Raw genomic sequence first — 24,193 nt, 5'->3', positions numbered from 1 at the left:
TTATAAACGTTGTTTACTGTAGTCACAAACATGGCAAGTTCGCAGAATTTGTTCTATGGCAGTGATGTACGCCCCATGTACACATTTAACATCACCTATACCTACACCTGGTAAGTAATATCTGCTACGATATACAGGTCTCCAAAGCCGGGAATCCGTAGAAATTGGACGGTTGGTGTACATCAGATGTTTCTTTCAGCTTTGCCGTGTGTTGATTTACTGTATGAAACACACGTAGGATCACACCCCTCCAATAAAGACAATATAAATCCCATGAACGTGCAAAAGATTTATTGAATCATTTTCAATAACATATAAATGATATACCGGAATGACATACCGGGTAGGACATGCAGTGCGTAGATGTACGGTGAACAATTCCCGGTGGGGAAGACATTCAATTAACAGTCCAATGTTCAAAGTCTCAATAAGATTGTGAAGTGTCATACCCACGTAGCAATATTCAATCACAGTGACTGACATCGTGAACTTCGATCTAAGCAGCTGGGATACGATGACATGCATCAACCAAGACAGCTAGCCTGACCACCCGATCCTGTTAGTCGCCTCTTACGACAAGAATGGGTTGTTGAAGACCAGTTCTCACCCGGAATCTTCACGGGACCGCATGTAGGCAAATTAGATCGGTATATGTTAAAGGCGCGCGTGAGGCTTATTTTGTCAATTAGCAAACAAATTCCTCTGTGATACTTGTGTTAGAACCAAACAGGCTCTTCCTGTATGGTAAACGATTGAATGTTGTTTCACGCCGCGGTCAACAATATTCCAGCTATATTACGGCTGCCAGAAAACACATGAGTCTGGATACGACGAACCCGTGATTGAAAACATGAGCAACGAAACACGTCATAGCGGGACGATAACACGAAATCAGCCATATGAGAGAGCCTGACCAGACGAGCCATTTGAATCGAAGCGTATCACAAGCATAGGTGACCTGGGACCGATTCTAGCCCGGAATAATCCCACGAGATTACAACATGTTCTACCATGACTCTGCAGAATGTTTGAAGTAACTTGGAACTTGGAACATCAAAAGACTGTCACGCAAAAAATACATGGAACCGTGTATCTATCACAGCCTACATGTCGATGCATATCACAACGGTTGCCGATACCCCATTAGAGCTGTATACATTCGATATGGGAACATCATCAGACGTTTGTGTCACAAAATGGTCTGCTGCACAAGTAATTGGTCACATAAGTTTATCAAACATGCTGAAATATATTCATAACACATACAATTTAGTAAAACATACACAAACTACTGTGTCACAAAAAAGCCGTGTCTTCAGCTCAAAAACGGTGGTATTCAGAGGTGAGGTGAAATGGGGTTTAACGCACTTATGTAGCGACGTGCATGCACACGTGTGTGTGTGTGTGTGTGTGTGTGTGTGTGTGTGTGTGTGTGTGTGTGTGTGTGTGTGTGTGTGTGTGTGTGTGTGTGTGTGTGTGTGTGTGTGTGTGTGTGTGTGTGTGTGTGTGTGTGTGTGTGTGTGTGTGTGTGTCTGCTTGTACTAGTCCGGACTGATGCCGATTTATAGTGCCAGCTCACTGAGATACCATGCCGCAGTTTAACATGAATATCCCACTCAGACACAGTATACTGACTCCGAGCCGACCAGTCCTTGTATGAGCCCCTTAATGCCGAGCGCCAGACAGGGTTACAACAAGTACCATCTTTTAACGTCTTTTGGTATGACGCGGGCGGGGATCGAACCCCGAACCTTCCGCTTTTCGGGCGGACGCTCTACCACTTGACCTGAGGCGGTCCGGTGGTATTCAGAAATACTTCAGGGTGGTTCCGTTGACAATGGCTGTGTTAGCTGGCTCATGTTTACGAGCGAATGTTAAACATAACTACAGACAGGGATTGTCTTTAATGTTAATCATATCACCAACATTATATACAACGGATCGTCTTTCGGCCAAAAACCCCGCGCTCATCGCTACAACACGACTCCGGTTAAGTCCCCTCTCAGTAGAAACACTGGACATTAGGCTAAAGCTCGCCCAACAAACGAGGACTACTGAATGTCCTCATAGAATAGTTGTTTTGCATCCGACTAGTTGCGAACCTTGCCGGAAATCGCCGATGTTTTACGCTAGACGAAACAATATCGAAATGGTGTTGGACATATTCCGTTACCTATTTAAACATCGTCAGTGAGACATGTAACCATCACATGGAACTTTCCCGCGATGTCGGACTGACACACCCAGTCCTGTAAAGTAGTTAGTCTTCAGTGCAACGTGTATGTCGTCATGGTATTTACCATTTTACATGTTTGGGCTAGATTTAGTTAAAGTTATAATCATCTATGACCAGAAATTGTAACAAAAATGATAAATGAAAAGCGTATTACCCTCACACTCAAGTTTTACCTGCTATTTTTATCTGGCAAAGCACTTAAACAAAGAGAGATTTCAGAGTTGCATGTAGATAGCAGTGTACAAGCATGGCCACGGCGACAACGTAATCTTAAAGTGGACAATGTTCCATGTCGTTATGCTGTATGTTGTCGATGTAATTGGCACCTTATTTCGTGCCTCTCTGTCTTTCCAGATGTTACAACGAACGATGGAATGCTAATTACCATGAACACATGTTTCTCCGATGATTGGTCAAATTATTATTCAGTGAATATTATCTTTATATTTGGTGTGTGTTTAAAGCTATATATACTCGAGCAACCAAATACACAGTACATACACTGCGTATTCTTACAACAGGAAACAAGCGGGCCGTTAGAATAGTAAATAAATTGCGATTATATCCCAAAGCATTAATTAAAGTAATGCTTTATTTGAAAAAGCACACATATATGTATATCTTGCAATCCATCCAAGCACTGGCGTGAACAGATTCCCCGCGAATGACTCATGAAGTTTATTTAGGGATGTGACCTGATCGTACGTATTCCCTGAATTTGATGGCCTCTACTGCACTGAACCCAAAGTCACTCTGAAGGATGTCTTTCGTGAGCTGTGAGGCGATAGTGCCGTCGATCTGCTGTTTCTTGAAGGCGTTTACGTGTTTTTCAAGCTTCAATTCCTTCATCTTCTTGATAAGATCACCGATTGATAGGTCTTTCACAGCCACAACTACTGGATCGCCTTTCCCACCCGATTTTGAAACTACCTCAGCATTTTTGTCCTTTTTAAACCCTTTGAAGAAGCTGAAGGGAGCTACTTCTTTTCGAGGAATGTCATTTACGTATCCATGCGCTGCTTCACTTCCGGTAGGTGACAACGGTTCTTTTTCCTGATCTTTTGCAGGCGATACCGACTTAGTCTTGGCTTTCACAGTTGGAGCAGTTTTCGGTTCCCGTTTTGGGATAGGTGGTCGTGAGACGTATACCTCGTCTTCGTCAATAGGTGTGTAGATGTTTTCATCGTCCACGACCACACCATACCCATCATCGTCTGTTCCCGACACGAGTTTGAATGTCAGAAAGTCCTTTGGTTCGATATAGTCATACACGTTGTCCGACAACCCAAGGGTCTCATCGGAGTAAAAAGCAATATCTGAAAAGAAAGAATGTCACAATTGGTCCTCAAGAAAATTTCGGTACAAAAAGTGTCTATTTCAGCAGTAATCTCCCGATACAGCTCCTCAGGGACAATTAAAATGTCTTTCTTATTCCCGAAATATATACAAAAGTAACATTAATGGACATAAAACGCTGGTCTGATATCAAAATCGGTGTCGCAACAGGCGGTTGGCTGCATCTATACAGCGAAGTATGTATCAGATACAAACCAAAATGTATCAGCTTGTAAACCCTTGCCGTTCAAGATTCAAAATAAACAGGATACATCGGAGCTTCAGTTTGGGCTGTTAAGACACGGGGTGACACTTACCTTTGTTCCCGACGTTGAGATCCACCTTAACCGACTTCATCTCCTCCGCCAGGAAGAGCTCGTACTGCTTCCACTCTTCCTCGGTCTTCCCCTCCAGGCCGGTTGCCATGGCGATCAACAGGTCTTGGAGGTAAACCGGAACAAGCACTGTCTTCTTGTCTATAGTTTCTGCAACACACACACACGTAACAATACAGTAAGATGTTACAGCCCCGTTGGCAAGGCAATAAGTAGTTTCTGGAGACCTTCAAAGTCTTCATGTTTCGGTATAAGACACTCGACTTTGAAGAACGCTTCTTGTCCCCTAATTTACGTGTACCCCTTGAACGAAAGGCCCTTTGGATTCTGTCATCAATAAGCTTCCAAGTCCTCCAACCAGTCAACTTCTAAATACAAGTCAAACACTTCACAGAACTATAAATATATAACGTTAAGGTCCACCCTTTCTATATTTTAATTTCTCCCGAACCTCCATGTATCTGTTGGATACTTCTGAGACAGGTCCCATTTTGATGTCCAAGATACCACCGATACGTTATGGGGAACGTATGTATGTATGTATGTATGTATGTATGTATGTATGTATGTATGTATGTATGTATGTATGTGTGTGTGGAGGGGGGGGGGGGGGGGGGGGGGGGGGGTGAGTGGTAAGGGGGGGTTGTGGGTGGGGGTCGGTCGGTCGGTCGGTCGGTCGGTCGGTCGGTAGGTAGGTAGGTAGGTAGGTAGGTAGGTAGGTAGGTATGAGGCGACTAACGGGATCGGGTGGTCAGGTTCGCTGACTTGGTTGATGCATGTCATCGTATCCTACTTGCGTAGATCGATACTCATGCTGTCAACCAATCGATTGTCAGGTCCAGACTTGATCATTTACAGACCGCCCTCATGTAGTTGGAATACGGCTGAGTGCGGCGTTAAACAACAAACAAATAAACAAACTGTTTATAGGTGCTTCACATGACGCGGCCTTCATACATCTGTCAATGGGCTTCCTCTGTGACATATTATCTATCGCGAACCAGCACCAGTAACTGATTACTTAGAAATTCATTCGAAACGTCAGTAGTTATATTATGAAGGTTGAACATACTGATAGGAAGGAGAAATTTATCATAAAGCCCTTCATGCCAACTTGTATTGAACTCACTTGTATTGATACAGTTAGCCAGCATGTAGGATTCGTCGTACTCCTGCACCAACGCCCAGTTGCTGATGTCCCGGACCTTCTGTTGATCACAGCCGATATGGAACGTGTAGTCTTCAGGGACGGCGAACTTCACCTGCATCGGCAACGTGTTCTCCTCTAGGATCTCCTTTAGGCTTTGTGCGGGTCCAACTAGGGATCAAAATCTATTATTACGTGGACATTTCTATTCCAGTACTTTTGGTCATTAGCAGAGTGTGGGTGCAGTATGTCAGTTATACCAAGGTGTGTCAACTCAATTCTGAAGTACTCTCAAATTGATGCAGGTCGTATTTCATTTTGTTGAAACCCATGAGCATGTGTGTGGCGACAGACCAAGGAACATTACATGGGCGAACTTGCGGTCGGTGGATCCAACCAGGTAAGAAAATCAAATCTACACACAGGACAATCCGTGCAGACTATAAGATTTGTTGTGAATAATGAATAATGTGAACTCGGATAATAGGGTCCCGTTTGACAAATCGATCTTGGTGCTACGACTTTCGTAAGTGTATGTTAATCTGTGGGAGTTACGATCGTCTAAGCGTTTCGGTCGCTTTCGGGACCGAAATTGGCCAAAACTGCCTAAAATCAATGAGGCAATCACCGGTCAAAAAGAAAGCCTAATTATTACAAAATTATTCCAATTCAGTAACGAGTGCCTTGCACAAGCTATATCTTTGAGTAAGCGTACCTTTGCCTCTGGACTTGACCAGCTGAAACTTCATGGAGTAGTCTTTGGGGATGCTGAAGGTCCTGCCAAGGTTGTCTCGGGCCACCACCCGCGTCTGTTGTGTGTGGGTGTGAATGTGCATGACCTGGCCAGAGAGTAAGCTAATCAATGCCGATTGAACAAAAAGACAAGACACAAAAATCACACACCCTCGTACACACCGACCTCTACCTCTACATATAGGCGTAGGGAGCCCTCCAGTACAGCTCGTCCCCCTATTTCTACAAATGGAGATGTGGACCACCCGCCTCGAGTACATCACACCCCTTCTTCTACACATGGAGATGTGGACCACCCGCCTCGAGTACATTACTCCCCTACTCCTACACATGGAGATGTGGACCACCCGCCTCGAGTACATCACCCCCTACTTCTACACATGGAGATGTGGACCACCCGCCTCGATTACATCACTCCCCTACTTCTACACATGGAGATGTGGACAACCCGCCTCGATTACATCACTCCCCTACTTCTACACATGGAGATGTGGACCACCCGCCTCGAGTACATCACCCCCTACTTCTACACAGGGAGATGTGGACAACAACCTCGAGTATATCACTCCCCTACTTCTACACATGGAGATGTGGACCACCCGCCTCGAGTACATCACTCCCCTACTCCTACACATGGAGATGTGGACCACCCGCCTCGAGTACATCACTCCCCTACTTCTACACATGGAGATGTGGACCACCCGCCTCGAGTATATCACTCCCCTACTTCTACACATGGAGATGTGGACAACCCGCCTCGAGTACATTACTCCCCTACTTCTACACATGGAGATGTGGACCACCCGTCTCGAGTACATCACCCCTACTTCTACACATGGAGATGTGGACAACAACCTCGAGTACATCACCCCCCAACTTCTACACATGGAGATGTGGACCACCCGCCTCGAGTACACCACTCCCCTACTTCTATACATGGAGATGTGGACCACCCACCTCGAGTACATCACTCTCCTACTTCTACACATGGAGATGTGGACAACCGCCTCGAGTACATCGCTCCCTACTTGTACACATGGAGATGTGGACCATCCGCCTCGAGTACATCGTTCCCCTACTTCTACACATGGAGATGTATACCACCCACCTCGAGTATACCTCTCTCCTACTTCTACACATGGAGATGTGGACCACCCGTCTCGAGTACATCACCCCGACTTCTACACATGGAGATGTGGACAACAACCTCGAGTACATCACCCCCTACTTCTACACATGGAGATGTGGACCACCCGCCTCGAGTTCACCACTCCCCTACTTCTACACATGGAGATGTGGACCACCCACCTCGAGTACATCACTCTCCTACTTCTACACATGGAGATGTGGACAACCGCCTCGAGTACATCGCTCCCTACTTGTACACATGGAGATGTGGACCACCCGCCTCGAGTACATCGCTCCCTACTTCTACACATGGAGATGTGTACAACCGCCACCAACCTCGACTGCACCCCTACTTCTACGCATGGTTTCCCTTACCTGGCCGGAGCAGAAGGTGTCCAGGTCGATGTCTCCATAGCTGCCCTGTGTTACGACCACAGTCTTAGGGAGGCAGTTGCTGTACAGATCGTAAAACTCCTTCATGGTGTAGTCGTCATCCCCCTCGCTGAAGCGGAGGGGCACCTCCTGCTCCTTCTTCGGCGGCCTCTTCCTGCAGGACAGGACCAGACACATCCATCAATAACACGACCAGACACAACCATCAATAACACAACCAGAAACAACCATCAATAACATGACCAGACACAACCATCAATAACACGACCAGACACATCCATCAATAACATGACCAGAAACAACCATCAATAACACAACCAGACACAACCATCAATAACACAACCAGACACAACCATCAATAACACGACCAAACACAACCATCAATAACACTACCAGAAACAACCATCAATAACACTACCAGAAACAACCATCAATAACACAACCTGACACAACCATCAATAACACGACCAGACACAACCATCAATAACATGACCAGAAACATGGATAACAGACACTTATAGGAAGACCAGACACATGGATAACAGCCATAAATAACAGGACCTGCGACATGGATAACAGTCATCTATAACAGAACAGGACACATGGATAACAGCCACTAATGGCAGGACCAAACACATGGATAACAGCCACTAATAACAGGGCCAGAGACATGGATAACAGGCATCTATAACAGGACCAGACAAGTGGATAACAGGCACCATTAACAGGACCAGACACATGGATAACAATCACCAATAACAGGACCAGACGCATGGATAACGGCCATCTATAACAGGACCAGACACATGGATAACAATCACCAATAACAGGACCAGACACATGGATAACAGCCACCAATAGCAGGACCAGACACATGGATAACAGCCATCTATAACAGGACCAGACACATGGATAACAATCACCAATAACAGGACCAGACACATGGTTAACAGCCACCAATAACAGGACCAGACACATGGATAACAGCCATCTATAACAGGACCAGACACATGGATAACAATCACCAATAACAGGACCAGACGCATGGATAACAGCCACCAATAGCAGGACCAGACCAATGGATAGTAGCCACCAATAACAGGACCAGACACATGGATAACAGCCACCAATAACAGGACCTGAGACATGGATAACAGACACTAATAGCAGGACCAGACACGTGGATAACAGCCACCAATAACAGGACCAGACACATGGATAACAGCTATAAATAACAGAACCAGGCACATGGATAACAGCCACCAATAACAGGACCTGAGACATGGATAACAGACACTAATAGCAGGACCAACACATGGATAACAGCCACCAATAACAGGACCAGACGCATGGATAACAGCCACCAATAACAGGACCAGACACAAGGTTAACAGCCACCAATAGCAGGACCAGACACGTAGATAACATCCACCAATAACAGGACCTGAGACATGGATAACAGCCACCAATAGCATGAGCAGGCGCATGGATAACAGCCACCAATAACAGGACCTGAGACATGGATAACAGACACTAATAGCAGGACCAACACATGGATAACAGCCACCAATAACAGGACCAGACGCATGGATAACAGCCACCAATAACAGGACCAGACACAAGGTTAACAGCCACCAATAGCAGGACCAGACACGTGGATAACATCCACCAATAACAGGACCTGAGACATGGATAACAGCCACCAATAGCATGAGCAGACGCATGGATAACAGCCACCAATAGCAGGACCAGACACATGGATAACAGCCATCTATAACAGGACCAGACGCATGGTTAACAGCCACCAATAACAGGACCAGACACATGGATAACAATCACCAATAACAGGACCAGATGCATGGATAACAGCCACTAATGGCAGGACCAGACCAATGGATAGTAGCCACCAATAACAGGACCAGACACATGGATAACAGCCACAAATAACAGGACCAGACACATGGATAACAGCCACTAATAACAGGGCCAGAGACATGGATAACAGGCATCTATAACAGGACCAGACAAGTGGATAACAGGCACCATTAACAGGACCAAACACATGGATAACAATCACCAATAACAGGACCAGACGCATGGATAACAGCCACTAATAGCAGGACCAGACACATGGATAACAGCCATCTATAACAGGACCAGACACATGGATAACAGCCACCAATAACAGGACCAGACGCATGGTTAACAGCCACTAATAGCAGGACCAGACACATGGATAACAGCCACCAATAGCAGGACCAGACACATGAATAACAATCACCAATAACAGGACCAGACGCATGGATAACAGCCACCAATAGCAGGACCAGACCAATGGATAGCAGCCACCAATAACAGGACCAGACACATGGATAACAGCCACCAATAACAGGATCTGAGACATGGATAACAGCTATAAATAGCAGAACCAGGCACATGGATAACAGCCACCAATAACAGGACCTGAGACATGGATAAAAGACACTAATAGCAGGACCAACACATGGATAACAGCCACCAATAACAGGACCAGACACATGGATAACAGCCACCAATAGCAGGAGCAGGCGCATGGATAACAGCCACCAATAACAGGACCAGACACATGGATAACAGCCACCAATAGCAGGACCAGACACATGGATAACAGCCACCAATAGCAGGACCAGACACATGGATAACAGCCACCAATAGCAGGACCAGACGCATGGATAACAGCCACTAATAGCAGGACCAGACACATGGTTAACAGCCACCAATAGCAGGACCAGACACATGGTTAACAGCCACTAATAACAGGACCAGACACATGGATAACAGCCACCAATAACAGGACCAGACACATGGTTAACAGCCACCAATAGCAGGACCAGACACATGGATAACAGCCACCAATAGCAGGACCAGACACATGAATAACAATCACCAATAACAGGACCAGACGCATGGATAACAGCCACCAATAGCAGGACCAGACCAATGGATAGCAGCCACCAATAACAGGACCAGACACATGGATAACAGCCACCAATAACAGGACCTGAGACATGGATAACAGACACTAATAGCAGGACCAGACACGTGGATAACAGCCACCAATAACAGGACCAGACACGTGGATAACAGCTATAAATAGCAGAACCAGGCACATGGATAACAGCCACCAATAACAGGACCTGAGACATGGATAAAAGACACTAATAGCAGGACCAACACATAGATAACAGCCACCAATAACAGGACCAGACGCATGGATAACAGCCACCAATAGCAGGACCAGATACATGGATAACAGCCACCAATAACAGAACAAGACACATGGATAACAGCCACCAATAGCAGGACCAGACGCATGGATAACAGCCACCAATAACAGGACCAGACACATGGATAACAGCCACAAATAGCAGGACCAGACACATGGATAACAGCCACCAATAACAGAACAAGACACATGGATAACAGCCACCAATAGCAGGACCAGACACATGGATAACAGCCACCAATAACAGGACCAGACACATGGATAACAATCACCAATAACAGGACCAGACGCATGGATAACAGCCACCAATAGCAGGACCAGACCAATGGATAGTAGCCACCAATAACAGGACCTGAGACATGGATAACAGACACTAATAGCAGGACCAGACACGTGGATAACAGCCACCAATAGCAGGACCAGACACACGGATAACAGCCACCAATAGCAGGACCAGACACATGGATAACAATCACCAATAACAGGACCAGACACATGGATAACAGCCACCAATAACAGGACCTGAGACATGGATAACAGCCATCTATAACAGAACAGGAGACATGGATAACAGCCACCAATAACAGGACCAGACACATGGATAATAGCCATCTATAACAGGGCCAGAGACATGGATAACATCCACTAATAGCAGGACCAGACACATGGATAACGGCCATCTATAACAGGACCAGACACATGGATAACAGCCACAAATAGCAGGACCAAACACATGGATAACAGCCACCAATAACAGAACAAGACACATGGATAACAGCCACCAATAGCAGGACCAGACACATGGATAACAACCACCAATAACAGAACCAGAAACATGGATAACAGACACTAATAGCAGGACCAACACATGGATAACAGCCACCAATAACAGAACAAGACACGTGGATAACAGCCACCAATAGCAGGACCAGACACATTGATAACAGCCACCAATAACAGGACCAGACACATGGATAACAATCACCAATAACAGGACCAGACACATGGATAACAGCCATAAATAACAGGACCTGAGACATGGATAACAGCCATCTATAACAGAACAGGAGACATGGATAACAGCCACCAATAGCAGGACCAGACACATGGATAATAGCCATCTATAACAGGGCCAGAGACATGGATAACAGCCACTAATAGCAGGACCAGACACATGGATAACGGCCATCTATAACAGGACCAAACACGTGGTTTACAGCCACCAATAGCAGGGCCAGACGCATGGATAACAGCCACTAATAGCAGGACCAGACACATGGATAACAGCCACCAATAGCAGGACCAGACACATGGATAACAATCACCAATAACAGGACCAGACGCATGAATAACGGCCATCTATAACAGGACCAAACACGTGGATAACAGCCACCAATAGTAGGACCAGACACATGGTTAACAACCATCTATAGGAGAAAGAGACACGGATAACTGGGCAGAGACAACCTATGTTGGCATTTGGAAGGACTGTATTGACAGAAATGCACCCGAGAACCAGTATCTCCAAATTCGAACCGAAATCGAGTTTGGTAAATACATTCTTCCTATTCTATCTTATCCCTATTGTCTTTACCTCTAAATATTTGAAAATTTGTTTTGGAGAGAGTTCGTGACAGCTTGTGCCCGATACCTTTCACGCTTTTGTGAATGAAATATGTTTGCACAAAGTCTCGACTACCCGATGTCAGCGTATTAACATATGTAGCTATATGTACAGAACAATGAGTGTTTCAGTCACTGGTTGTCGGTGTCAACACTTGGAGTGTGTTCGTGAATCTAGCGAAAACACACGACTCTTATCCCTGGTCGCGTTCTTGAGTCCCTGGCCAGAGTCTTACTCGAGTACTTAGTAGTCAGCGTAACTGCGTAACTGCACATATATATAGACTAGATAACCAGGAAGAACGTGGAGTCGACTCAGAACACCTGACGTCATTTCCTGTATAACAGTATCACTTAACAAGCACTTTCAGATGAGAATAACTGCAAATGACAATATCACATATACGCCTTTCTGTCTGAAGTCAACAGGAAATACTCATTCTCCTTGGTGTTTGCAAATATAGATTAATATTCATAACTGCTCAAGCACAACTGTGTTACTAAGGGTGTGGGCAAATATAGATTAATATTCATAACTGCTCAAGTACAACTGTATTACTAAGAGTGTGGGCAAATATAGATTAATATTCATAACTGCTCAAGTACAACTGTATTACTAAGAGTGTGGGCAAATATAGATTAATATTCATAACTGCTCAAGTACAACTGTATTACTAAGAGTGTGGGCAAATATAGATTAATATTCATAACTGTTCAGTACAACTGTATCACTAAGAGTGTGGGCAAATATAGATTAATATTCATAACTGCTCAAGTACAACTGTGTCACTAAGGGCGTGGGCAAATATAGATTAATATTCATAACTGCTCAAGTACAACTGTGCTACTAAGAGCGTGGGCAAATATAGATTAATATTCATAACTGCTCAAGTACAACTGTATTATTAAGAGTGTGGGCAAATATAGATTAATATTCATAACTGCTTAAGTACAACTGTATTACTAAGAGTGTGGGCAAATATAGATTAATATTCATAACTTCTCAAGTACAACTGTATTACTAAGAGTGTGGGCAAAAATAGATTCATATTCATAACTGCTCAAGTACATTAGTATGTATTGAGGTTAGAAATGGCCTTATACAATAACATTATTATGAGAGTCGAGCAATATGAGAGGAACACATCGACCACTGGTGTGTGACAAAGCTCCATAAAACACTCTTTTTGAGACTAGTATTGTACATATATTATGTAATATTTCTTCCGGTTTGATTTAGTTATGTAACGTAAATGTAATCTGGACAACTGCACAAGTTGTAATCTATGTTATTCGTCAGCAGCCATTGTCCAGCACAGCGAAAGTGAACACAATGCCATCTCTAGCCATCAGAAGTGAAGAGAAGTGTCGGTATTTCATATTTCCAACTTTCCTCATAGACACGCATTGACCCTTCTCTTGTCCTTTGTTGTCCACTACCACATATACACTTACATCGATTGCCTCCCCTCCCAAGACGTCCCCTTGGCGGTGAGTGATTGAGTGAGGTTTTACGCCGCTTTTAGCAATATTCCAGCAATATCACGGCGGGGGACACCAGTAATGGGCTTCACACATTGTACCCATGCCCCCCCTCCAACAAACACACACCCTTCTGGATCTCCGACACTGACTGCTCACGTCACCTGCTTGTCTATACAGCCTGATGAGGAACATGCCAAAACGTTTCTGGGCTTGGCCGGTAGATGTGGATTCGCCCTGGAATCTGTTTCTGTTCAACACTATGACTAAAGAAAGTTGGACTGCCCTTGTTCTTGTCTACAGTCAGAGGTAATCCCACCCCATCGCCGTCAACTTCCAAGTTGATCGGTCTACCATCTGTACACAGATCACGATTGAATCGCTATAAATGATTGCACATTCAATCATACCATGATGAACTGAGTCTCTTGACAACAAAAGCCAGGGGCTTTGCTGATTCAGGCCGTGATGATGTTGATTGTTGTATTAAAACATCACCCCCACTCTCACTTTCTCACCCGAATACAGACTCACTCATCCACACAATCGCTCACAAGCCCACTCACTCACCCACCAACTCATACACAGTCTCTCATCACACAATACATCAATCCATCCATCAATCAATCAAAGATTCCTACCTTGGAACAATTTCTGGCGGCTTGTCGTCAGTCATGATGGCGGGTCGGCTGACTGTGTGAGGAGTGTGTGGACAAGACCTTACATCACTGAAAAAAGGAAGCATGTAACAAGCACTCGTTTCCTATTCGTTTTCCCGTATAGGTACTATTAATAGAACTAAAAACATTTATTAAGAGCTATGGGAATAGTGAAACTACAACAACGTGTGTTATAACTGTTATATCTGCACGTGAGACTGACTGATAAGGACCCCTGTTAGGCACGCGGTCATATACCACAGAGGTCAGTGAAGTGATATAAATCTATTTCCGACTACTCTGGAGTAGGTAGAAAAGCGCGATAAAATTTAAATATTTGCATGTGATATCAGCATGGAAGTATTATCATATATTCCGACACTTTTAGCAATATCCCAGCAACCTATCGGCGGGGGACACAGGAACAGGCTTCACACATTGTACCCATGTGGAGAATAGAACCCAGGCCTTCGAAGGATTTTAACCACTAGGGTTATGCATCCGCACCCGTTGAGAGAATTCCTTTCGTGAGTTCGTTCGTGAGCAATTCGACATACGACGGCGGCCTTTAAACAAACCAGATCGACGATCAATGGACCAGAAAATCCAGTGACACAATGACCCCTTTACAGAATTTAAAACTGAAACGATGTCATGTTTTTTAATATATGACTTTTGTGTACAAGTGCCGAGATCTGCTGCTTATAAGTAAGGGGTACATTTAAGAAATATGTTCGTTTTGTAATTCAGTGGGGTGTAACTACACCCTTTTCGCAAATTCAAAACATATGTATTCCCTATTTTCACTTGTACCATACGTTCCCGAGGCTTGTCGGGTGAACTATTGACTTGCCTTTGCATGTGTTTGTGGCGGCTGCCACAGGTGGGAAAGGATACGCTCACCTTTTCGCGAACACCTGGTATCATCACTATTTGATAGAGATGCTAATGGCATTGTAAGAATCGTACACTCGACTCTGTTTTTGGCAGTGATTTCTTATAAATATGGAAAGGGTTTTGTCGCGTTTATCTATGCAAATGAATCGGAATGTCTGCTCGGATTGGCTTAGTTAAATCAAGGCAATTTGGCCATGGAGTCTATCTTAAGCTTCAGGTATATATATATGATATGATATCGTTCAATAACGGTCAAATAGCCAATTCCCTTCCTCTGATTTTCCTACCTGAACTAAAAATAAAGCAGCTCGCCTAATTAATATACAGATCTATGGGATCTTACAATAGAGTTGGAATCGCCCTCGAATCTGTTCGATTGCTTGATAAAGGTGTTAGGATCTACACCGAAACGTCGCACTAATTGTAATAAAGAACTTGTTCATCCATAGAACTCGTCTTACTTCATCACCCCCACTCTCACTTTCTCACCCGAATACCGACTCATTCAATCAATCTTTATGTCTTATCCAAGAGGCCACATGCCTTTAGTACATAATACAATTCAACATAATTAACCATTACAATAGAACATCAAATTGAAATAAATTATCTCCCACATATATACATCATGGCAACCATAAATATGCTCATTATATTCTGGCATAGATAGTATTTGATTAACAGTTAAGAATTTCATTTCTATGGGCAAAATTATGGTAAATAAACATCGATAAATTCTTTACAACCTCTGTTCTCTCACATTTTATTAAACTTATAAATTTACGTATGTTTGGTTCACTGTAATAGTATTCTGGTAAGTATTTTATTCTTAGGTCTAAATATAATGGGCACCTGATAAGGAAGTGATATTCGTCTTCTATTTCATTTAAGTTACACATGTTACATTTTCTTTGTTCACTGATGACTCACTCACCCACTAACTCATACACAGTCTTTCAGCAGATGTGCCTTTTGATTATATAATAGTTGTGTCAATTAAATTGTAAGATATTGTAAAGTGCTGTGGTAAAAAGAGTATCAGCATTCCGACAGCGTCGTGTGCAGTTCATATATTTTTGACACATGTAAGTGCACATGTGTTTCAGGAAGTAGAAGGGAGCGAGCCTCCTGTAGCCAGTGTTGACATAACCTGTTATGTGCAAACGTTATGTGGTCTCCCAGCAGAGATAACGGTACCCGCTGATACATCTACCCACTTTCACCCCAAATACATATACATGTGTACTTTGTAATGTGATGTGTGGAGAAGTCATGGATATCGTTTTTGTGAAACTCTGTTTGAGAAACACTACCCCTCATATGCGAGTCCTCTAGGAATTCATCATCAAACTACTACTGACAACTAATTGAATATCAGTGACGTTGATCATATCGATCGTCTATGTAAAGTTCAAGGTTACACGGAATGTAGCGAATATTTATGACCATGTTACGTCGTTCAACGACTATAATATCTATCGACATTGAATATTCACATATTCACACCATCGGACCTTTCGGAAACATTGCTACAAACAAAATAGATAAGATCATTCTGGAGTGAAATATATTATGGCATCATGATTCCACCTTTAAGTAGAATGCAGTAGAAAAATAGAAAAGGGAAGAATGTATATCAAACACGAATAAAAGATAATATATTCGAGAGTTTTACACGAAAGTGGTGTCAGAATGTATAAAGCCGTTTATGTTTGCACAGCAATGTCATGCTACAATGTATTATGTAATGATGACACCATGGGACAATTAAAAAATGTTATTTTCGTTTGCAATTTCCTCAGTGAAAACTCGAGTTTTATTTTCAACCGTAAATCTCGGTATTTCACTGCCCTGTGTAGAATAACATTAATTTATCCAATAATTACATGGATAGGGCGACAGAGGTTACTGTCAGATAATATTTATCTTACAACGAGATAATCAGTAGTCTATTCCTTACATACATAAACAAGTATATGGATAATTGACTCTTTTCAGCATCGGATCGACTAAAGCACAAGAAACTCAAGGACTCAAGAAAGTAGTCCGTCATAATCTGACCTCACCATGGAGTAGTCAATCACGAACAAGGTTGGATAATTCTTATAAGAGACGATATTAAATTAAACAAGATGGCCAGGCTTCTTCAAGACTGTTATCGTTCCCCGGCGGTGGAGATAGTATTTCCTGTCATTGGTTTTCACTATGTCCTGGTGGTGTCGACTGCCAGGATAACCAACCGATATTCGCAGTCTGTTTCATACGTTACATAATTACGTTTAAGGCCTACTGCTATTTTCGGGGTATGTTACGAACCATGTGCTTACTGCTGAACGTGTGGTAGTAAACGAAATTGAGCTGCCTACATGAGTCATACCAAGGGAGAAATAGTTTTCAGTGAAGAAAAGTAGCTTACAGACATACTCCAGAGGAAGATGTAATGCACTGTACGTTTAACAAAGGATACGCCCTACTTTGCTATACGAAATATGAATCAGGAAGGAAAATGTTGAGCAATTTGATTTTTAAGGGAAAATGATAGTTTATGTCAATGTGAGATTAAACTACCATGGTTTAAAAAAGCTATTAGAAGAGCGCACAAGGCAACGCTTGTACTATTTCACAGATTTCATTTCAACGCGCGTTACTGACCAGGAAGAACTGGTAGATCATACAAGACGCATGACAGAATTGGGAGAGAGTAAGTCTTTGGACGGTAGCACAACATACCGTCAGCCAATGTACTCTTGGGATAAAGATGATATTCGTCGAACTATTCTCAGCGTTCTTTTTGAGGGGTCATGCAGATAATAAAGATAACACGTTGCCTTGTCAAGTTCCAAGAGTGCAGTTCAGTGGCGTGCGTTATGTGCGTTTATGGAATGATACTGACAAATGGTCAGTCAAAAGGAACAACCCGCCTTTTTCAATGAACGAAGGGGCGAAAGGACAGGACTAATGTAAAAACTTTGCATTTAGAGCAACAGTTGATATCGAGAAACTTGTTTGTAGATCAGTCTTTAATGTCGAGAACTGTGTATGCAGATCAGTCATTAATATAGAGTACTGTTTATGTAGAACAAGAATTAATGTCTTGATTTTTGTATGTAGATCAACCATACATGTCGAGAACTTTGTTTTTAGATACATCATTAATGTCGAGAACTTCGTATGCATATCAATCATTAATGTCGAGAACTTTGTATGTTTATCAATCATTAATGTCGAGAACTTATATAGATGAATCATTTATGTCGAGAACTGTGTATGCATATCAACCATTAATGTCGAGAACTGTGTATATAGATCAACCATTAATGTCAGGAACTTTGTATAGATGTGCCATTAATGTCGAGAACTCTGTATGCATATCAATCATTAATGTCTAGAACTTATATAGATAAATCATTTATGTCGAGAACTTTGTATATATATCAACCATTAATGTCGAGAACTTTGTATATAGATCAATCATTAATGTCGAGTACTTTTTATGTAGATCAATCATTAATGTCTAGAACTTGGAATGAAGATCGCCCATGAATATCAAGAAGATTGTGTGTAGACCAGTTATTAATTTTCAACAACCGAACACACACACACACACACACACACACACACACACACACACACACACACACACACACACACACACACACACACACACACACACACACACAGAGGAAACGTTTGGTTAAAGGGATGCCAACTTGTATGGGAGCAGACAATACAGGACACTGGATTAAAATATGTTTATCAGACATGTGTGACATAGTTACATTATGACATACAAAGATTAAATTTTTTCCCCATTGAATATATGAATATTTATTCGTACTTATCTAAATTTTATTTACCAAGACCAGTGTGTCTTTTAAATTGTTTGTTGCCAGAAGGGATTGACGTGTCTACATGTTGACATGTTATTTATCTTTATAAAATATATTACACTATAGTTGCCATCAGTGAAACAGACAGTGTGTCTTACTGTTTCAATACAATTTTGTAAAGGTATAAAGTTTTCTTATATTTACAGTTTCCTGTAAACGGAATTCAGGCCCTAGCTCAAATGGGATGTTAGTCATTCAGTGATATAGATTTACTCCATAGTATGAATTTGAAAAAAAAATCCTAAATGTTCTCGAACCAAACCTCGATCAGTAATCGAGATTGACGTTCAGCAAAGATGTGGCCACAAAGATGTGGCCACATCAGGCATGGATAGAAATGTGATCCGTTTCATAAAGATAACAGCACAAGTGTTGTTCGCAGGATGAAAACATACAAAATATCATTTTATCCAATGCTTTTATTAAGAGAACAACGACCACGAGTTGTTTATTTTTTATATGTGATATCAATATAATGAACAGCCTCTTTGAGGGCGTTAATAAAATGTACAAGCTTTAAAAATATATTTGAATAATGATGACTCCCTAAATGCACTCCGACCCCGACAATGTCAGACAATTACAATTACATTAACAGATTCGTTGCGATTTATTTATCTGCCTTATAAACCGACCCATGTACCTTGACAACAGAAGCATTAGTCTTAGCAGAGAATTATTACCCGTCTGTTTTGTTTACATACCGCAGTCGCATGGCAAGTGTACAAACAAACACCTATATGTTTTTGTATATTTTGTGAGAGTGGCGGGCGCTACCTGTAGGACAGGACATCATCATTCTCACCCTTTTTCGCAAACACCTGGTATTTTCGCTGATTTTTCGTAATCCATTCAAATAACTTTCACCGTCATTTTGCCTTTTACGCCAATTGGATTGTTTCGGCGTATTATCGAGGCTGGTTTACCTCTAGCGTTGGCGTTTTACATTAGATAGCTTCACCAGCATTGTTTCAATTCTGTTTAAAAACAGATTGATGGACTCGAAAGAGCTAGACAGAAAGGAGTAGGAAATGAGAATTCAAACCTTCCATTTCCTGGCACGAGGGTGTATTTGTGAAATACTTCCTGAATTCGAGCAGGGCTTTTTGGTTGTCAAATTTCGGCCCGGTAATCAGACCAATCAGTCCAATTATATGGGTAGGTTTGACATTGGTTTACCCGTGTCTCATCCTGCTAGATAAAATCTGACCCATCATCTCCGTATTTCGGCATTACTATGCCCCCGTGTTTTTTTCCCGATAAACAATTGCTTCATCGTAACTATGTAAGGTATAGGCAGAACACCGAGTGCATACATGGCATAAACCGGTCGACGTATAACATACGCGTATAATTCATCGACGTCAGTGACGTGTTATCTGGCTTTACAAGGTCATCAGTACCTGGACTTTTCAGTATCCACCGCCTTACTGTATATGTTACAGTCAGTGTGTAAACTGAGTCAATGTGTAAAATGTGATTCTCTTAGGCAATTTATAAGAAAGGGATTACAGCATCCCAATAGACTGATCATGCCAGGATCAGAAGCAGAAAAAAAGAATAAAATATCTACTGATTTTTGTTTTCTTATAATTCTATCTCTGGGTGATGAAACTAAACATCATACTGTTTGGAATTTGTTGTTGTAATAAACAATAGACAATTGTTCGGTCAAATTGTAAAATAACTAAATTGTAAACTGGACAAGTGGAACTTTCCGTCAGCTTACACACTGACTGTAACATACATACATGTATTTCGAGGGCCCTGCAAACTCCATCAATGACTCTATAGCTGTTGTGGCGTGGTCTGCCTCGATCATATGTCTTTGAAATGTATATAATTATACAGATTCACCTGGACCGTGGGAACGTGACGTGATTTTGTTGCTGTAGCCATACATGAGGAACGACGGATGTAGCGATTTCAATAGGTTCCGCGTATGCACGAAATGCACGTGATGCAAAGCGAGTGGGAAAATACCACGAATTTTGTTTTCATACACTCTACTTAAATATGGACAATATGGGGGCGTTCGTATCTGTACGTATTTCTTCATACATCTTAAATTTGCTTTTATTATACTTCAATATTTAAATGATCTTCTCATGTTACATAACCCACTCGTTTTAACGTTGGCTGTGTCAATAGTAAATCTTAATGAGTGAGTGAGTTGGGTTTAACGCCGCTTTTAAAAGTATTCCAGTTACATCACGGCGTGTCAGCTTAATGTGGGAGGAAAGCCCGAAGTGATGCAGGTCTCAGACGTTTACCACTTCGGTGAAACCCACGAGCACGGGTATGGTGCTGACAAACCTAGAAACATAATTTGGGCGAACCGGGATTCGAACCCACAATCATAGGTTTCTGGCGTGCCCAAGGGACACAACTCTGCACAGCGAATCGCGGCGCCTTAGACGACTGGGCCACCCGTGCCCCCTAGTACATCTTAATGAATAAAGAATAAAGCTGACGTCCCAAGCGGCGCTGGGGTATTCTAGTGGTTAAAGCGTTCGCTCGTCACGCTGAAGACCCGGGTTCGATTCCCCACATGGTTACAATGTGTGAAACCCATTTCTGGTGTCCCCGGCCGTTATGTTGCTGGAATATCGCTAAACGCGGCGTAAAATCCAACTCCAACTCACTCACTCACTGACGTCACAAATATACGCGCATACGGTGAAAGATGGTTCGGGGGCGTTTGCTTAACACCTTAACGGTAATTGAGTGCTTGTTTCAAATTCATACCACGGAGTGAATCAGGAACAATGAAAAACTAAAATCTAATTGAGCTGGGTATAGGATCCGTTTTCAGGAAACTGTAAAAACATGAAAACTTGATACGTTATGAAATGAGCGAGTGAGTATGGTTTTACGCCGCTTTTAGCAATATTCCAGCAATATCACGGCGGGGGACACCGGAAATGGTGTACCCAAGTGGGGAATAGTACTCGGGTGATGAAATGAATGTATCAAAACAATAAACATGCTGACTACTTTACTGACGACAACAAAAAGTTCAACTGAGACTGTTTGAAGGGGTATTTAGTATTCACGCAGATAGCTTTGGTCAAGTCAGCCAATATAATGATATATATATATGATTAATGTAGCATAGAATTATCCCTCTTGTCGTGACTGGTATTGCAGAAGCCACGGAATGGAGATTCGCGCACTTTGTGCAATAGTTCATTCATTGAGCTTGGCCTATTAATAATTATAACATGGCCTTTGCTCTTCCCGTGTTAATTCCGGGGCAGGGTGTGTTCACAGTAACTAGTAGAGCCGATTGGATATGATGGTTAAAATATTGACGGCGGGGATCGTTGTTCATGATATCAACCATTTGTTCGCCACCGGTTCAGATTCGATGTTTTAAGGTCGACGTGTAATACGAGTGTTTAAACTCACTGCCACCCAGCTTACCCTAATGCGTAAAAAAGCGACAAAACCCTTTCCATATTCAATAGAAATCTCTGCTACAAGCATAGTCGATTGTACGATTCCGACTACATCATGGACATGTGTTTATGAATCACTATCAAATAGTAATGATACCAGTGGTAACAATGTGTTAATTTAACTGTTTGCATTTCATTAATGTACAAATATAAACGGGGAAAACACGAGAATTAATTATGTGAAGCGTAAGATATTTACAAATTAGATACACTTACTCTATGAATTATTTATCGTGTAATTTTTTTTTAAGGGGACACGGGTGGCCCAGTCGTCTAAGGCGCCGCGATTCGCTGCACAGAGTTGTGTCCCTTGGGCACGCCAGAAACCTATGATTGTGGGTTCGAATCCCGATTCGCTCCGATTATGTTTCTAGGTTTGTCAGCACCATACCCGTGCTCGTGGGCTTCACCGAAGTGGTAAACTTCTGAGACCTGCATCACTTCGGGCTTTCCTGTCACATTAAGCTGACACGCCGTGATATAACTGGAATAATGTTAAAAACGGCGTTAAACCCAACTCACTCACTCACTCACTCACTCGTTAGTTCTTTTTAGAGGTTTTCACTTTCCGAACACACGCGGACAAAGAACAACCTGTTTTGCAACAAACAATAATAGCTGACATATGTGTCAATTATTTACATAGATAGGACAAAGTAACTATACCCACCAAAACAAAGAATATGCCCATGTCACATGACACTTAGTAGGCCAACAAAAACTCGCACACCAATGAATCCGACTTTCTAGAAACGCTTGGGTGCTCTTTCACAAAACGCCCTTCTGTCAGAGGAAGACACAACAGGACTTGTCAGCACTCTTCATTGCTGTTACCCTGTAAGCTTTCTTATGACAGGACACTTGCCGTAGGGCAGGCCCACTGTTAAATAATAATGATCAGCATGCTTGACAACCCTCTTGCTTCAAATGTAAACTACCCTTCTTAAATGCCCGTGCCTGTAGCCCCAAGGAGGTTTATGTAAGTAAACTGTGGCGAAACACATAGCAATTGTTGTGGCGTAACCCCTGTGATCGACATGCTGACTACATACACTGCCTAACGGTTATATGCATACTCTGCTGTCGAGAACATGTTATTGCTGCACACTGCTAGTACAATGAATTCAAAACACAAAAATGAAGTTAAAGACATATCTTGCTTCTAGTATAATTTGTTACTATGTAAGGTTGAAAGTTGTACAGGTAGAGACACCGACATGCTTACCTCCATACTATCTGCGTAAGCTCTGTGCGACATATGCAATGACGACCACCTCAACCAGGAAGTGATATCTGTTGCGCAGGGTGGTGTGTTTATCTCAACGTATTGCATGTATTTATAGTTGTGTTTCGCATGTACGTCGGACAGGAAGTTATTGATAAGAAGGCTCTTAAAGGGAGACTCTGGTACATCTTATAGGCCTGGACATTATAACTTGTGCCATGTGTGGAATGACACCCTGTCTCTATGGAGTTAGGTAACCATAAAGATATGATTACAATAGACCTAACATTGTGTGTTAGTAGACACGTATTAGTGGTGGTGTTTGGACGGATTGAATCAAATAGGCTGGGACTGCCAATTCGCC

At 42.5% G+C, this 24,193-nt stretch overlaps 1 protein-coding gene across 1 annotated transcript; it reads right to left on the bottom strand.

Annotated features, from left to right (window-relative positions):
• Positions 1-285: 285 nt before the first annotated feature.
• Positions 286-23,900, bottom strand: LOC139474640 (uncharacterized). Its single transcript, XM_071257733.1, has 7 exons — positions 23,830-23,900; positions 14,339-14,425; positions 7,310-7,481; positions 5,769-5,892; positions 5,036-5,224; positions 3,889-4,056; positions 286-3,552 (listed from the first exon to the last, which is right to left on the bottom strand). Exons 2-7 carry the CDS (start codon positions 14,371-14,373, stop codon positions 2,915-2,917), a joined length of 1,326 nt encoding a protein of 441 aa, XP_071113834.1. The 5' UTR covers positions 14,374-14,425; positions 23,830-23,900; the 3' UTR covers positions 286-2,914.
• Between the last annotated feature and the right edge of the window lie 293 nt (positions 23,901-24,193).

The sequence above is a fragment of the Haliotis cracherodii genome, unplaced genomic scaffold, assembly GCF_022045235.1.
Source record: "Haliotis cracherodii isolate W230 unplaced genomic scaffold, xgHalCrac1.p SCAF_1, whole genome shotgun sequence".
Classification (NCBI taxonomy): domain Eukaryota; kingdom Metazoa; phylum Mollusca; class Gastropoda; order Lepetellida; family Haliotidae; genus Haliotis; species Haliotis cracherodii.
This window is presented reverse-complemented; position numbering and strand designations above follow the sequence as displayed.

Bases quoted from the DNA above. Each gene is read 5' to 3' on its own strand.
- LOC139474640 (XM_071257733.1), bottom strand. From the start codon at position 14,373: ATGACTGACGACAAGCCGCCAGAAATTGTTCCAAG. The intron at 5,893-7,309 runs GTAAGGGAAACC...CTCTCTGGCCAG, and splicing joins ACACCTTCTGCTCCGGCCAG to GTCATGCACATTCACACCCA. The intron at 3,553-3,888 runs GTAAGTGTCACC...CTTTCTTTTCAG, and splicing joins TCTCAACGTCGGGAACAAAG to ATATTGCTTTTTACTCCGAT.